The following is an 18,323-nucleotide window of genomic DNA, read 5'->3' on the forward strand; positions in this document are numbered from 1 at the left end:
GAAAAACCTATTAAACATCAAATTAGCTCATGATTTTACAAATTAAGCACCAAAACATCATGTTATACAACAAATTTGACAGAAAAAGTAGTTCTATACATAGTAAGGCTATGTAGTAATTACTGTATTTACGAATTTAGCACCAAAATATCACGATGTATTGAAAACATTGACTACAAAAATGCATTGGATAATCCAGAATGTTGGATAAGTGACACTCTACTGTATCTGTGGAAGGTCCAAGGTGGGAGAAATAACTCTTTGTGTGTTGGAGGCCAGTGTGAATGCTGTAATTAATCACCTTGATTAGCATTAAATGGCCTTGCAAACTTCATGTCCTGGCCTGGGGGAATCCTTTGTTCAAAGTCGTTAGCTGCCCCTGATTGATTCATGTCTGGAATTCCTGTTTTCAGAGTGTGGTTCTTTATTTACTGTTCTTATTTAAGATTATTTTTATACTGGTAGAGTGTGTTCTTTTATATTTATATTTTTTATTTTTTATTCACACAAACAGACGTGCACGCTCATATATGTTTGGTCTTTCCAGATTTTTTTTAAAATGTGGTTCTTTTTTTTTCTTTTACAGTAGAGTCTCACTTATCCAAGATAAATGGGCCGGCAGAACCTTGGATAAGCGAAAATCTTGGATAATAAGGAGGGATTAAGAAAAAAGCCTATTAAACATAAAATTACATTATGAATTTACAAATTAAGCACCAAATCATGATGTTTTACAAGAAATTGACAGAAAAAGCAGTTCACTACACAGTAATGTTATGTAGTAATTACTGTATTTATGAATTTAGCACCAAAACATTGCAACATTTACTACAAAACCAATGACTACTAAAAGGCAGACTGCCTTGGATAATACTGAACCTTGGATAAGTGAAGCTTGGATAAGTGAGACTCTACTGTATTTATATTTATCGTGTCAGAAACGAACCCAGGGTACAAGTTGTAACGTATTTGAAAATGCCATGGAATCCTGGCAATTGTAGTTTTACAAGCCTTCTCTGCCCAAGAGTCCTGCGGCCTCACCAAATTATCACTCCCATTTTTTTTCGTGTCGGGAGCAACTTGAGAAACTGCAAGTCCCTTCTGGTGTGAAAGAATTGGCCATCTGCAAAGACATTGCCCAGGGTACACCCAGATGTTTTACCATCCTGTGGGAGGCTTCTCTCATGCCCTGACATGGGAAGCTGGAGCTGACGGATGAGAGCTCACCCCCTCCCTGGATTCAAACCACTGACCTTTCAGTCACCTGTCCTGCTGGCACAAGGGTTTAACCCTTTGTGCCACTAGGGCTCCATGATGTCATAGCATCGAGCCACGGCAATTAAAGTGGCACCAAACTGCATCAATTCTACAGTGAAGATGCAGCCAAAGTTGTGAGCTGGTCCTCAAGCCATCTGGTAGGGCTGCCAGGTGAAATATGGGATAAGGTTCCGATCCCTTTGACAATTTGATTGAAGAGGGAGTTTCATCAGGTGTGGCTTGTCATGAAAAAAACACCTGTGGAAGTCCCCCGACTCTATGGCTATGAAAAGCACAGGAGCCCTGCCATATATTTCATTTGGCAATCTCAGGTTCAGAACTATGGTTCAGGAAGAAGAAAAATTAGATGTAACTAACTGGCATATGTATGGTGCCAGTCGCTAGTACATTTGAGGGTGAAAACAGGATTCCAAAATCCAGCTTAAAATTAGAAGCTGGTAGTATTTTTGCAGGTCCGTCGAAACACCTTGACGGCATCAGATGCTTTCTGACATTGGGTTATAATCACCGGTAACTGCACTGAAGTGGATTATGCGAGTCCACGCTGTCATATAATCCATTTCAATGCAGTTCATCTGCCTTGAATAACTGCAGCATGTACAACTGTAGAGAGTAGATAACATGTTTGCCATGTATGTGTACATTGTGATCTACCCTGAGTCCCCTTCGGGGTGAGAAGGGCGGAATATAAATACTGTAAATTAATAAATAGTATTATTTTCCCAACAACATCCATGTACCTTTGAGAGGCTTCGGAGAAACGAAAAACTGGATTTGTCATGCAGCTATGAAGTTAATGTGATTGGAACAGCTTTTGGTCTATGATTTTGGGACTATGTGCTATTTTTAACTGCTTATTTAAATGTATTTATATCTTACCGTTTACGATTTTAATGCATAATGTATTTTGTATGTTTTTATGTCTTCAGCATTGGCTTATTGGCAATTTGAAAGCAGCTCTGAGTCCTCTTTGGGGCTGAGATAGAGTGGGATAAAAATATAGTAAATAAAACAATAAATTAATTCTGAAACTGCATTATATGACAATGTAGATCCACCCCAAGACTCTTGGAAGTATCTCATATATAGGATCATCATAAATTGAAGCCAGTTCGAAGGCAAATACTACCACCCCTTTCTGGCATATTAGGGAAAAAATATTGTCCTGCTAGATGGCTATCCAGCCTCGGCTTAAGACTCACTGGAAAAGACAATAATGCTATGCTGTAGAATTAATGCAGTTTGAAACCACTTTGACTGCCCTGACTCAATGTTTTGGAATCAAAGGAGTTGTAGTTTGGTAAGGCACCGGCCCTCTTGGATAGAGAAGGCTAAAAACCTTATAAAACTACAACACACACGATTCCATAGGTGTGAACTAAAGTGCTGTCAAACCACAATTTGTTCATAAAACATAGGATTGACACTGCCAAGGACAGCTGAAAGCAATTTTCTGAAGGTGCTTTATATAATAAACTATATACATATTCATAGCAATATGCAACTAAAGTAGAAACAAGTGTTCTTTTTGCTGCATTCAGAGTTCTATTATATAACATCACACACACACACACATTTAATATTTTCTAAAGTGTACATAAGAAAATACAAAATCAGAAGATAACTCGTCAGAATTTGGACAGTTAAAATATTTAATTTCAAATTTTTAATCATGTCACTTCTTAAACCTTTTTTCTCTAGGTTAAACATACAAGGTGCTCCTTGTAGAGCAGATATGTGCAAACTTTGGCCCTCCAGGTGTTTTGGACTTCAACTCCCACAATTCCTAACAGACTCCGGCAGAAACCAGTACAGGTGGCCCTGGTGGTGATCGGCGCCTTGGGTGCTGCGCCAAAAGATCTCAGCCGGCATTTGGAAACAATAGACATTGACAAAATTACGATCTGCCAACTGCAAAAGGCCACCCTACTGGGATCTGTGCGCATCATCCAAAAATACATCACACAGTTCTAGATACTTGGGGAAGGGTTCAACTTGTGATTTTGTGATACGAAATCCAGCATATCTATCTTGTTTGCTGTGTCATACAATGTTGTTGTGTCAATAATAATAATAATAATAATAATAATAATAATAATAATAATAATAATAATTGGTGATGGAGTGTTTAGCAGGCTCCCAAAATCTAATAACCCAATGCAGGCTCTCTAATTTACTGCAAGCAGTGAACGAGAAACAATTCACCACAGTTCACACTTTTGTGAGGAGACCCACCAATGTGGACTCTCTCGTGTTTCACCAAACTTGACTTGCAAGAAAAAGATTTCCCACACTCTTCACATTTGAATGGTTTCTCTCCTGTGTGAATTCTTTGATGTGCCACAAGAAGTGCCTTGCGGGAAAAGCCCTTTCCACATTCCTCGCATTTGTACGGTTTCTCTCCTGTGTGGACCCTTTGGTGGATCACAAAATCTGTCCTGTAAGCAAAACATTTTGCACACTCCTGGCATCGGTATGGCTTCTCGCCTGTGTGGACCCGCTGGTGGGTTACAAGGTGTGTCTTGCGAGCAAAACATTTTCCACAGTCCTGGCATTGGTGTGGTTTCTCCCCTGTGTGGATCCCCTGATGATGTGTGAGATCTGTCTTGTGAGCAAAACACTTCTGGCATTCCTCACATTTGTATGGTTTCTCTCCTGTGTGGACTCTCTGGTGTCTCACAAAATCCGACTTAAAAGCAAAGCGTTTCCCACACTCTTCACACTTGTATGGTTCCTCTCCTGTGTGAATTCTCCGATGTGCCACAAGAAGTGCCTTACGGGAATAGCCCTTTCCACATTCCTCGCATATATATGGTTTCTCTCCTGTGTGGACCCGTTGGTGGAGCACAAAATCTGTCCTGTAAGCAAAACATTTCGCACACTCCTGGCATCGGTATGGCTTCTCTCCTGTGTGGACCCGCTGGTGGGTTACAAGCTGGGTGTTGCGAGCAAAACATTTTCCACAGTCCTGGCACTGGTATGGTTTCTCTCCTGTGTGGATCCCCTGGTGTCGCACGAGATCGGTTTTGTGAGCAAAACACTTGCGGCATTCCTCGCATTTGTATGGTTTCTCACCCGTATGGACTCTCTGATGTCTCACAACATCTGACTTAGAAGCAAAGCATTTTCCACACTCCTGACATGTGAATGTCTCCTCTCTTGTATGTAGCTTCTGATGCCTCATAAGGTGCGACTTCTGAGCAAAACATTTCCCACACTCCTGGCATTTGTATGGTTTGTCTCCTGTGTGGAATCTCTGGTAGCAGGCAAGCTGTGATTTCTCTCCTATATCAAATTGCTCTTGGCTCATATTTGTGAATGGGACAGAAAAATATTTTCCTGACACTTCATATCCCAAGTTTTTGTTTGTAGCATGAAGTGTAACCAACATCTTTTGAGGAAAACATTCACATTCACATTCCATTTCTTCCTGGGTTCCACTGTGTCTGGAAGGACTTGGTGTGTATATAAAACATCTCCCACACTTCATGCAAACCTTTAGTTTTTTCCAGTTATCTTCAGGGGAGAAAAGCACAAAAGCAGAAAGAATGAAACACAAACATTGGAGAGCAAAAAGTAATAATAGTAGTAGTGATAATAATTTATATCCTGCTTTATTTCTTCCAAAGAAGAATCAAAGCAGCTTAAATACATTTTGAAGAGTCACCAGCATAAGCAGAGGAAACACTACCGTATGTGCCTTCTTTATAAATACCAGTAAAAGATGTACATTATAGTCTTTTAGGCTGCAAGTGCAGTGATGCTATTCAATTTCTGTTTTTAAATAGTGTTGGAATAGCCTTGAAGATGGGAGCCTGCGGTGGCGCACTGGGTTAAACCACTAAGCTGATGAACTTGCTGACCAAAAGGTCGGCAGTTTGAATCCAGGGAGCAGGGTAAGTTTCTGCTGTTAATAATAATAACTTAATAACTTAAAATTTATAAAAAGATATTTTCAAAGAACTACATAACCAGATAAGAAAGATAATAGTGTCTAGCTATGACATCTAACTAAACAACTCAGAACAGACATCTTGTCTCCCTCCATGTTCACAGCAGAAGAACAAAAAGTAGAGAAAAATTGAGAACTTGGGTGCTTGTCATGTGGTTTGAAAAAGTCGTGGAGGCAGCGAGGACAACTAGTCCTTTCCCTTATCCATAGTAAAGGTAAAGGTTTATCCTGACGTTAAGTCCAGTCATGTCTGACTCAGGGGGTTGGTGCTCATCTCCATTTCTAAGCCGAAGAGCCAGTGTTGTCCGTAGACACCTCCAAGATCATGTGGCCAGCATGACTGCATGGAGCGCCATTACCTTTCCGCAGGAGCAGTACCTATTGATCTACTCACAATGGCATGTTTTCGAACTGCTAGGTTGGCAGAAGCTGGAGCTAACAGCGGGCGCTCACTCCGCTCCCGGGATTTGAACCTGCAACCTTTCGGTCTGCAAGTTCAGTGCTTTAACACACTTCGCCAGAATTTTGGACCCAAAATGTGTCCTCCACTAATACATGAAGTCAACTTATATACTCCAATATATATGGTATGTTATGACATAGGACTTCAATATGTGTATCAAGAGTCTATAAGACCCAGGGGAGCCCAGCTGAAAGACAATGGATTCAGATGAAGCCTTACCAGGAATGGACACATTCTCATAGTTTTCCAGCATGACGTCCCTATGCAAAACTCTTTGCTTTGGATCCAGCAGGTCCCACTCTTCTTTGGTGAAATGCACAGCCACATCCTCAAAGGTCACCGGTTCCTGCATTCAGAAAAAAAGGCGTGCTTAGAATGATATGGAAAGGAAGAAACATGGTCTGGCGTTAAGAGAGCTGGGGCAGATCCAAAGGCAATGGTGAAAACACATCTTTGAGTGCTGTCCTTGTCCCACCGTGTTAGTGCTCTGCCTGTAATTACCATGTAGCAACATTTTTTCCCTCAAAGGAATTATGGATTAAAGCTCTTCAGTGTTAACTAATCTTTTATCCAAGTCAAGCAATACAACCTTGTTTTGAGTTTGTCTGGAATACATTTTTTAAAAAGCTATTACACTTCTATTAGGTGTGTTGTCGAAGGCTTTCATGGCCGGAATCACTGGGTTGCTGTGAGTTTTCTGGGCTGTATGGCCATGTTCCAGAAGCATTCTCTCCTGGCGTTTCGCCCACATCTGTGGCAGGCATCCTCAGAGGTTGTGAGGTTTGTTGGAAACTAGGCAAGTGGGGTTTATACTCTTACATCTGTGGAATAATGTCCAGGATGGGAGAAAGAAATCTTGTCTGCTTGAGGGAAGTGTGAATGTTGCAACTGACCAGCTTAATTAGCACTGAATAGCCTTGCAGCTTCAAAGCCTGATTACTTCCTGCCTAGGAGAATCCTTTGTTGGGAGGTGTTTGATGGTCCTGATTGTTTCCTGTCTGGAATTCCCCTGTTTTTGAGTGTTGTTCTTTATTTACTGTCCTGATTTTAAGAGTTTTTTTAAATACTGGTAGCCAGATTTTGTTCATTTTCATGGTTCTGTTTCTGTTGAAATTGTCCACATGCTTTTGGATTTCAAGTCTGACATAGTGGTTGTTAGAGTGGACCACCATTTCTGTGTTCTCAAATAATATGCTGTGTGCATGACATTATTTCCCACCCTGGACCTTCCACAGATATATAAACCCCACTTGCCTAGTTTCCAACAGACCTCACAACCTCTGAGGATGCCTGCCATAGATATGGGCAAAACGGCAGGAGAGAATGCTTCTGGAACATGGCCATACATCCCGGAAAACTCACAACAATCTTCTATTAGGTATTTTCGATGACCATAAAAAACAAACATCGCTGGCTCCTGATAACCTCTTACCTGAGCTGCTTGAGCCATTGCTCTTTTCTTCCTTTTTCACTTGTTCATTCTGAATCGAGACCCTGAAAAGGGAAACAACATGAAAAGTGACACATATCAGAAATATGAAGTGTGATTTAGCATAAAAGGCGAAACCAATCAAAAGAGTTACTTTTATACCTGCACTAATTGAAATTTACATTTCTATAAAAATAATGGTTCATGTTGGTTTTTAACTGGGATTTGTAGTTTTAAAAGGTCTTTAGCCTTCTTGGACAAAGTGTGGTGGTGCTTCAACAAATAGCAGGTCCCAGGAGTCCATAACATTGAGCCATAGCAGTTAAAAGTGGTGTCAGACTGCATTAATTCTGTAGTGTAGATGCACCCTGTTCTACTGGACCTCTCTACTATATTCATTGTCATTGGTCATGGACCTAAATCCTTGATCCTACTAATAATAATAATAATAATAATAATAACAACAACAACAACAACAGGAAAAACTCAGTCGCTATCAGGACCTCAAGATTGAACTTCAAAGACTCTGGCAGAAACCAGTGCAGGTGGTCCTGGTGGTGATGGGCACATTGGGTGCCGTGCCAAAAGATCTCAGCCGGCATTTGGAAACAATAGACATTGACAAAATTACGATCTGCCAATTGCAAAAGGCCACCCTGCTGGGTTCTGCGCGCATCATCCGAAAATACATCACACAGTCCTAGACACTTGGCAAGTGTTCGACTTGTGATTTTGTGATATGAAATCCAGCATATCTATCTTGTTTGCTGTGTCATAATAAAACAATAATAATAATAATAATAATAATAATAAGTTGAAAGATTATTATTATTATTATGACACAGCAAACAAGATAGATAAGAAATCCAGCATATCTATCTTGTTTGCTGTGTCATAATAAAATAATAATCTTTATTGGTATCCCACCCCATCTCCTGAGGGACTCGGGGTGGTTCACAATATGAATAAATAACATGATCTTACTCTGAAATGCATCTTCACTGTGAAATTAATGCAGTTTTATCCCCCACTTTAATTGCCAAGGCTCAATGTTATGAAATGAAGGGAGTTGTAGTTTGGTAGGGCACCAGCACTCTTTGACAGAGAAGGCTAAAGACCTTGCAAAACTACATGACACTGAGACATGGCAGTTAAAGTGGCATAAAACTGCATTAATTCTATAATGTAGATACACCCTGAGTCATTGGGTGCATCTACAGTGTTGAATGAATGCAGTTTTGGCACCACTTTAACTACACTGTCTCAGTGCTATGGGTTCGTGGGAATTGTAGTTTTGCAAGGTCTTTTACCTTGCAAAACAAACTACAACGCCTATGATTCCATAGCATTGAGTCATGGCAATTAAAGTGGGATAACACTGCATTTATTCTACAGTGTAGATGCACCCTTAGTTAGAGAATCTGGCAAAAATCAAACTCTTAGTTCCTCTGTCCTTTCTCATTTGTCATTGCTACTCTCCTATACACATCGTTTGCCCAAATTGTGTCCCATTCATCCTTGAAATGCTGGGGATATGCAAAATCCCATGCAAACCATTCAACATGCAGGAAAACACAATCAAAGCCCTCCCAACAGATGGCCATCCAGCCTCTGCTTAAAAACCTCCCAGAGAAGGAGGCTCAAACTCGTCTCCCAGATAGCATATTTCACTGCCAAACAGTTCTTACCTTCAAGAAGTTCCTCCTACCCAGGATCCTTGCTTTTTACCCTCCTTTATTCTGGGCTGGGAGAACCCTTTTCAAGGCTGCACCGCTTTCCTTCTATCTACTTGTTTTGCCTGGAACCCGTCACGTGACTGAAGCCAGCCCGGGCCAGTGACGTCACACAGACAGCTCTTTTCTGCAGCAGAGTGACAGAATTCTATTGATAATATCCCAAAGGATGCAACTCTCTACACAGTTTGATAGCATTTTTAATTGCCATGGCACAATGCTATGGAATCTTGAGAGCTGTAGTCTGGGGAAGCTCCATAGCAGAAAAGGCTAAAAACCTTGTAAAACTATAACTCCCATTGCCTCATAGCATTGAGCCATGGAATCAAACTACATTAATCCTACAGTGTAATGCATCCAGAGGCTGAGAAGGGGAATGATGTTAAACCAGAACGGCTTATTTATAGCAATATAATAATCAAAACCAATACAATAATATGGTTGTTATTATTATGGGATATATTATATGGGACTTATTAAAAATGCATAATCAAAACCAATGCAATAATATGGTTATTATTATAGGACTTATTATATGGGACTTATTAAAAATGCATAATCAAAACCAATACAATAATATGGTTATTATTATAGGACTTATTATATGGGATTTATTAGAAATGCATAATCAAAACCAATGCAATAATATGGTTATTATTATAGGACTTATTATATGGGACTTATTAAAATGCATAATTAAAACCAATACAATAATATGGTTGTTATTATAGGACTTATTATATGGGACTTATTAGAAATGCATAATCAAAACCAATACAATAATATGGTTATTATTATAGGACTTATTATATGGGACTTATTAAAATGCATAATTAAAACCAATACAATAACATGGTTATTATTATTATGGGATATATTATATGGGACTTATTAAAATGCATAATCAAAACCAATACAATAACATGGTTATTATTATTATGGGATATATTATATGGGACTTATTAAAATGCATAATCAAAACCAATACAATAATATGGTTGTTATAATTATGGGATATATTATATGGGACTTATTAAAATGCATAATCAAAACCAATACAATAATATGATTATTATTATAGGACTTATTATATGGGACTTATTAAAAATGTATAATCAAAACAATACAATAATATGGTTGTTGTTATTATTATGGGATATATTATATGGGACTTATTAAAATGCATACTCAAAACCAATACAATAATATGGTTATTATTATAGGACTTATTATATGGGACTTATTAAAAATGAGAAGAAACCTGTGAGGTCATCCCTTTTCGCATTGCTTTGTAGAGAGAAAAAGCAGAGTATAAATAAACAATAATAATAATTCCTTTTCCCAGATCAAAATATGCTAATATTACAAGTTACCGCTTCTTAGAAATGCTAAGGAAAGTAAGTGGTTTGGATTTTGACTTGAATTGTGCTTTTTTACATCGATGTCTTTAATTAATGTTTTAATTTGTTTTGATCATAATTGTTTTAAATATTATGTTTCTTGGCAACGAATAGTTGCCGATCATGAAGCTGTCCTGAGTTGTGAGTCGGGTGAGACGGATAAATATAAATGTCTGAAATAAATAAATAAAATTTTGGAATCATTGAATACATATTCATATATACATAACCTGATGATAATTTTATGTGGATTTGATTTAAACAGTGTAGATGCATCCATAGATTGGGGAAGGGAATGGTTTAAAACCAGAACTGCATATTTATAGCAATAATAGAAATAGGAATAACAACAACAAATAGGAATAGGAATAGGAATAATAACAATAATAATAATAATAATAATAATAATAATAACCTACCTCTCCTTGTATGGTTCTCCTTTGTATCCTGGTTTCTCCCTTTCAAGGAGGGCCAAAGCCACTAACAAAACTGTACAATATATAAGTTTGAACCTGAGGTATAGAAACATTGAAATAGAAAAAAATGGGACTCATTAAAAATAGATAATTAAAACCAGTACAATAATAAAACAATTTAAAACCTGTTGAATGACATAAAACACCGCTTTGGAGAGAAGAAACCTGCAAAGTCATCCCTTTGCGCATTGTTCTCTGGGTCCTCCTGTGTGATCCTATGGTCAACTTTAATTATATTGGAGAATCTAGCAAGAACAGCTCTCCAGGAATCTCTAAATCTTCCAAAGTGGTTTTGGTTCAGCACAATGTACTTTCAAATAATTTTATTTTTATAATACTAACCAAAAGAAAGAGGAAAATAATTATTATTAATAATATTTATTTCCATCATTTCTATCCCGCCCTTCTCACCTGAAGGGACTCAGGGCGGCTCACAATCTGGCAAAATTCAATGCCAATACACAATACAAAAAGATAAAACATAAGCAATTAAAACAGTTAGCTAATTTAACGAAGTACAATAAATAGATTTAAAACAATCTATATATATAAAAGAGTGATGGCATCACGGCAACCCACAAAACAACAAAACTACAGGCCCCCCAACCTCGAAATTTGACAACACAACCCATCATCCATGCCTCTAGGTTGATACAACAAAAAGAAAAGAAAAATAAAGTCCTAATTAGAGGGAGAGGAATAATTGCTTTTATCCAATTGCTGCCAGTTAGAAGGCTAAGCTCCTCCAACTTGGTCTCCTAGAAACCCAATGAAAAATAATAAAAAACACTAAAAATAATTAAAAACACTAAAAAATTAATACAATAAAATACTATAATAACAGAAAATAACTAAAAAATAAAACAAGAAAATAATAAAATATAATAAATAAAAAGATAACTTACAATAAAATTAATTAAAAAATACAAATAACGTCAAATAAAAATTACACAACAATTTTTAACCAATACCACACCACTTTGCCACAGCAACGCGTGGCCGGGCACAGCTAGTACAATATAAAATACTTGAACCATTCGTCCTTGTACATGAACCTTGTACATGAAAATAAGCCCACGTCTGCCCCAGATTAAAAAATTCAGAATGACTGACAACTACAACTGCTTTGTGTTAAGAATCTACTATATTCAAATCACCAAATACATCCAGGCAAAAGTCTAGCCATTCAAATATTAGCCATTCAAATGTTTAGCAAGCAGTAAGATCTTTATTTAGACATGAATGATGGGCACTTACCTTTCCCACAATAAAAGCATATATGATCCACTTCTACATTCCCACCTCTTAGTTCCCCCAGGACTAAAGAGAAGAGGGGTTGAATTGCATAGTAAATTGCAAATTAAATTGTCAAAGAAATGGGATTGTGAATGGGAACATAACATTTTTCAAATTTTGTTACATACTGTAATGGGTGTAGGAGTTCATAATAATAATAATAATAATAATCGAACTGCAAAGACTCTGGCATAAACCAATGCAGGTGGTCCCGGTGGTAATTGGCACACTGGCTGCCATTCCAAAAGATCTCAGCCGGCATTTGGAAACAATAAACACTGACAAAATTACGATCTGCCAACTTCAAAAGGCCACCCTACTGGGATCTGCACGCATCATCCGGAAATACATCACACAGTCCTAGACACTTGGGAAGTGTTCGACTTGTGATTTTGTGATACGAAATCCAGCATATCTATCTTGTTTGCTGTGTTGTTGTGTCAATAATAATAATATTAACAACAACAACAACAACAACATATTTATTTATACCCTGCTTTAACTCTCCCAAAATGGGCTCAAAGCTGCTTAATATAAAGCCATTTAAAATATACAAACATACAAACATTAAAACAGAATTAAATATAAACAGTATTAAATGGCAGTGGACAATGCCTGGGAGCGTGGTGGAATCTCTTTTTTTGGAAGTTTTAAAAAAGAGGCTGGACAGCCATCTGTCGGGAGTGCTTTGATAGTGTTTCCCTGCATGGCAGAAGGGGGTAGGAATGAATGGCCTTTGGGGTCTCTTCCAACTCTAGGGTTCTCCAATTCCTCTCCAGTCCTGATCATTGCTCCACTGCTTCCCCCTCCAGCAGTTTTTCCATCCCAGTTCTTACCCCTGGAGCTTTCTTTGCCAACTCCTTCCCATCAAGGCATTAATGCCATACCAAGTTTTTGGCCCCATCCCATCTTTGCCTGAATAAATGGGCGATTGGCAGAGTGCTGCAGAGAGGGGAGCTGTTTAAAATAACGATCTCCCTCCCTGTGAGCCAAATCCTCATACCTTCCAACTGTCCTGATTTGGCAATGACAGTCCCAATTAATCCCCCGTTGTCCCACTTTTCCAACAGCTTCTAAAATGATCCTCTTATTTTTTCCTCTTCCCATTCCCTCCCTGCTTTGTACTAACTTTTATTTCAGTTGCAGCAAACTGAGAAGTAGCTTCTCACTTAGGGTGCATCGACACTGAAGAATTAATGCAGTTTGGCACCAGTTTAGCCACTATAATTCCGTAGAGAAGGTTAAAGTCCTTGTAGAACTACAACTTCCAGGATTCCACAGTATTGAGCCATGGAAATTAAAGTGGTACCAAGCTGCATTAATCCTATTATTGTTATTGTTGTTATTATTATTAGTAGTAGTAGCAATAGTGGTAGTAGTAGTACAGTAGTCTCACTTATCCAACATTCACTTATCCAATGTTCTGGATTATCCAACACATTTTTGTAGTCAATGTTTTCAATACATCATGATATTTTAGTGCTAAATTCGTAAATACAGTAATTACTACATAGCATTACTGCGTATTGAACTACTTTTTCTGTCAAATTTGTTGTATAACATGATGTTTTTGATGCTTAATTTGTAAAATCATAACCAAATTTGATGTTTAATAGGCTTTTCCTTAATCCCTCCTTATTATCCAACATATTCGCTTATCCAACATTCTGCCAGCCCGTTTATGTTGGATAAGTGAGACTCTACTGTAGTAGTATTAATACCCCTGCAGGAGACTCAAAGCTGAATATAAAAGCATCAGCATACCATTTTAAATTTTAAAATATGCAAATATTAAAACAGGATTAAATATAAAAGGTAACATTTCTCCATTGATATTAAGTCTAGTCGTGTCCAACTCTGGGGGTTGGTGCTCATCTCCATTTTTAAGCTGAAGAGCCGGCGTTGTCCATAGACGCCTCCAAGGTCATGTAGCTGGTGTGACTGCATGGAGCACCGTTACCTTCCAGCCGGAGTGTACCTATTGATCTACTCACATTTGCATGTTTTCGAACCACTAGATTGGCAAAAGCTGAGGTTAACAGTGAAAGCTCACCTGGCACCCCGGAATCGAACCTCCAAACTTTCAGTCAGCAAGTTCAGCAGCTCAATGGTTTAATCTACTGCACCACTGGGGGATCCCAGGATTAAATATTAACAGTATTAAAAAAAATCCCAGTTAAAAACTATTAAACCATGTCAAAGTTAAAAGCCACAGCACCCCCTAATCTTGAACACCTTCATTCTACAGTTCAGATGCATGACAACTGCCATAGTAAGTGCTTGAATGCTTTATCTTTTGGTATCGCCTCTTGTTGCATAATGGATTGTAGGGTTTTTATGGTAAAATACAAACCAAAAGTGTTCTACTATTGTCTCCTCCTCCTTCAGAGTTTGCCAAAGTTTTGATGCCGATGTCTCAAAGATCCTCTGCCGGGTTTACACATGGAATCACATAGATAATAATAATAATAATAATAATAATAATAATAATAATAATAATAATAATAATAATAATTTTATTTTCGTACCCCGCCTCCATCTCCCCAGAGGGACTCGGGGCGGCTTACAGATATAAAACCAGCATACAATATATATGGTTTTACAAAACACACAAGTAAATTTAAAAGGCATTAAAAATCACGATCATTATAAAACACATGAAAAACACAGCAATAAAAACATAAAATGAGCTGGGCAAAGTGCACTGAGTGGAACTTGTAACATGTAACTTGTAGCTGGAGGAGACCCCAAAGACCATCCAGTCCAACCCCATTCTGTCAGGAAGGAATATCCAATCAAAGTATTCTTTTTTCCTATTTTTTTTTTAGTTTCCACAATTTATAAATTGGAATGTGTTGTTAGCTGTAATGATGGCCACTAATCTTATAAAAATATAATTACAGGATTAGAAGAGACCACATGAGCCAATCTGCCATGCAGGAAAAGCACAAAAAAGTACCCCTGACAGATGGCCATCCAGCCTCTGTTTCAAAGTCTCCAAAGACGGAGCTTCCACCACACAACACATAACAAGATAACCACCATAATTTGGTCTTGCTATGTGTTCAGCCATTTATGCTCTGTATCCGTCCCCCTTTCTCTCCATTATTTCTGGGAGACTAATTTAGAAAAAGTGTTCTGGCAAAGCTTCGGTGACCTACTTTCCCGTTCCACATTTAGCGCTGAATCGGCTATGTCAGGGAGCGATGAAGAACAGCATGGGGCCTGAAAAAGCCAATTCTGAAATCCCCACTCCCCTCCATGCAAAAGCTCAAGGCAGCTGCTGCTGAGCTCCTGAAATAAAAGAACGAAGATTCCTGTTCGCTTAATCCTGAACTACATCCCTGCGGCGTGTGAGGACCAAACTGCCCTCAATTTAGAGCCCTGGCAGTTTAATTTGGAAGTGTTTTTACTGGGTATCTCTAACCAATGTTGGAAGTTTGAGCACAATGTTGGGACATTTTGTATTATATGTGTAAAAGCCCAGAAATGTTGGACTCAAATATGTTTGATGCTGGAAAATATTGAGATTAAATTTATGATGAGACCTAAGTTTTGCTTCTTGGAAATGCTGAATGATCATTTAGACAATGTGATATAAGATAATTGCAGCAAAAACATGATATGCTTAGAGATGGAAGAAATGTAAGAATGGCTGGTGAAGATCTGTGAAATAGCTGAGATGGACAAATGGACTAAGCAGATTAAGGGCAAATCTTTGACTCAACTATGCAAAAGGTTGGCATGTGTTATTACTTTTTCACAACAACAATGGGAGCATTTACCCATTGTGAGATTCACGAATAAGTAGACGGTTTCCAAATCTCAGCTTGTATGCACAAAAGTAAGCCGAAGGCAAAGCAGGAAAGTGAGGATGAGACATTTTACAAACAGCTGAAAACGTGGAAGGACAAAAGATGAATAAAAGATGAATTGGGACTGTCACTGCCAAATTGGGATGGTTTGAAGGTATAAGCCTCTTGTGGTTTGAATGAGGTCCTGCACTTTGAGGACTATTTTGTAATATATTCAAAAAAAATTAACAGTGTTCCTACAAATTGATTCTGTACATCTCATGCAATACAGAGACGTTTCCATGAGCGCAATAGTTGAGACTCTTTTAAACCATGTTTAAATATTGAACTTTGTGTATATCTTCTGCTGTTTTGTATTTCAAGCTCTGATTGCCCTAAATATACAGGTTGAGTATACCTTATCTGAAATGCTTTGAAACAGAAGTGTTTTGATTGTTGAATATTTGTAATTCCATGCATGTACCTAATGAGATATTGCACCACCTGACATTTGCTGGGAAGTAGCAGCCAATAATGAAAGGACCAAGGCAATGATATCTCCAGCACGTCCCCTTTTCGGATATCAGCCAGCACGGCAATGGCTTAAATCAAGAAACAGTTTTCTAAGATCTACAGAGATACTTGCAGGAACATCTCAGCAAGTTTTTCTAATTTCAGGTGTTCCTGAGAGAAGCTTCCGAAGTTCTCCAGAAAAGAGACCCGATGATTGGGAAGGATTTGAGCCCGCCAACTAGCTGGAGAAAAATTGCAAGGCAAAGCCTCCGGAAACCCCAAGATGCCCTTTCCTTACAAAGTGCTGAAAGCATTGGACCCTGAGATCTATCGCAACATCAAGTCTGATGTTTGGTTGGATTAATAGGAAAGGTATCTCAATCTGTATGGAAGAATACTTTTGCACATTAAAGATATATAAACACCCATCTTGCATTCTGTACAAGGAGAAAGCTGGGATATGCATTGAGTGAATGCTTAAGTAATGACATAATACGTTTATTTTATTTATTTATTTTATTTACAGCATTTATATTCTGCCCTTCTCACCCCGAAGGGGACTCAGGGCGGATCACATTACACATATTAGGCAAACATTCAATGCCTTTTTAACACAGGACAAAGACAAACAACATAGCTCCGAGCGGGCCTCGAACTTATGACCTCCTGGTCAGTGATTCATTGCAGTTAATTGCACTGGCTTGCTCTCCCGTCTGCACCACAGCCCCGGGCTACTTAGTTTATTTCCTTGGTGTTAACATATCTACTATTCTTTTACTAGTGCAAAATATTGTCAGAAAAGGGCTGGTATGGAAAATGCTTCCTTTGTTTTCTTCTGTTGTAGAACTTCAAAAAATGGACTACTTGATGTTTGCTGGGAGACAGTACTATCTAGGGGACAAGTGTCAGGTTAGTCCTGTTAAGTTTGTTTAGTTAATACTTTTGGATGAACCGATTTTTAACCATATGTTTTATATTTTTATATTGTTTTAATTGTTATAATTGGATTTTCATTGCTATGTTTTAATTATGTGTAGGCATCAAATTGTTGTCAATTGTGTACGCTGCCCTGAGTCCCTTTGGGTGAGAAGGGCGGGATATAAATGTGGGAAATAAATAAATGAGAGTCCTAAAGAGGCAGGCTAAAACCCGGAATCTCAGCCCATGGCTGAGACCAGATGAGAGACTCCCTCCTGCGCACACAGAAGACTGGACGACTTGGAAGGCGTTGAACAGGCTGAGCTCTGGCACCAAGAGATGCAAAGCCAACCTTAAGAAATAGATCACCTATCACAATGCACCCTGATCCCTGCCACATGCACAATGGAGGACCTTCTCACAGCCACACCAGAGGCACTCCAGGTGGCCAGATTCTGGTCAAAGGACATTTAGTATAATGCCAAGTTTTTTACTTTGTATTTCTAAATACATAACAACTGGACCCTCGGTTTCCCTTCTGATATGATTAAAAAAAACCTGATGAGATCACTTGGAGATGAGACTTCTTCTGAAGCTGAGAGAGTGTGACTTCTCATGGCTTTATTTGAACCCTGAACTCTAGAGCCTTAGTCCATTAAACTACGCTGGCTCTTTTTAAAAGGCAGAATTGATTTCTACACAGCAGAGTCAAAATGAAAGGGATTCGGCATAAGAAAAAAAAAGTTTCTTTTTCTCAGGTTCAAATTAATTGTTCTTGTTCATTCCAAGATTCTGATGTTTCCAACTGTTTAATAAAACAGTTAAATATGTATACTATCTCGCAAGAGGATCAGTTCTCCTGGTTATATCTTCTTTTCTCTTCTCTTTCATGCTGAGCTAAATCTCTCCACTTAGTTTGTGCCAACCGAAGGACGCAGAGAGAGAAACTGGGACATTTTAAAAGCAGCAGGAAAAGTAGGGCAAGAGATTAATTGGGGTTGTTATTGCCAGACTAGGACATTTGGAGGGCATGCTGTTAAAACGAAGGGTGAGTTTAATATTCCTTTTAAA

General features: G+C 38.3%; 1 protein-coding gene and 1 long non-coding RNA gene across 2 annotated transcripts in view; one reads left to right on the forward strand and one right to left on the reverse strand.

The window, feature by feature from the left end:
- Positions 1 to 2,912: 2,912 nt before the first annotated feature.
- The window catches only part of LOC100562673 (zinc finger protein 721), a 40,788-nt gene continuing 25,377 nt past the window's right edge, over positions 2,913 to 18,323 (reverse strand). Inside the window, exon 10 of the mRNA XM_062973679.1 lies at positions 2,913 to 4,414. Within this exon, the coding sequence (XP_062829749.1) occupies positions 3,452 to 4,414 (963 nt within the window). The 3' untranslated portion in view covers positions 2,913 to 3,451. The remainder of the gene's footprint in view (positions 4,415 to 18,323) is intronic.
- LOC134297071 (uncharacterized) lies at positions 4,402 to 18,082 on the forward strand. Its single transcript, XR_010003795.1, has 3 exons — positions 4,402 to 5,174; positions 16,500 to 16,706; positions 17,179 to 18,082. It is a non-coding gene; the product is annotated as an uncharacterized LOC134297071 (long non-coding RNA).

Source organism: Anolis carolinensis, chromosome 2, assembly GCF_035594765.1.
Source record: "Anolis carolinensis isolate JA03-04 chromosome 2, rAnoCar3.1.pri, whole genome shotgun sequence".
Classification (NCBI taxonomy): domain Eukaryota; kingdom Metazoa; phylum Chordata; class Lepidosauria; order Squamata; family Dactyloidae; genus Anolis; species Anolis carolinensis.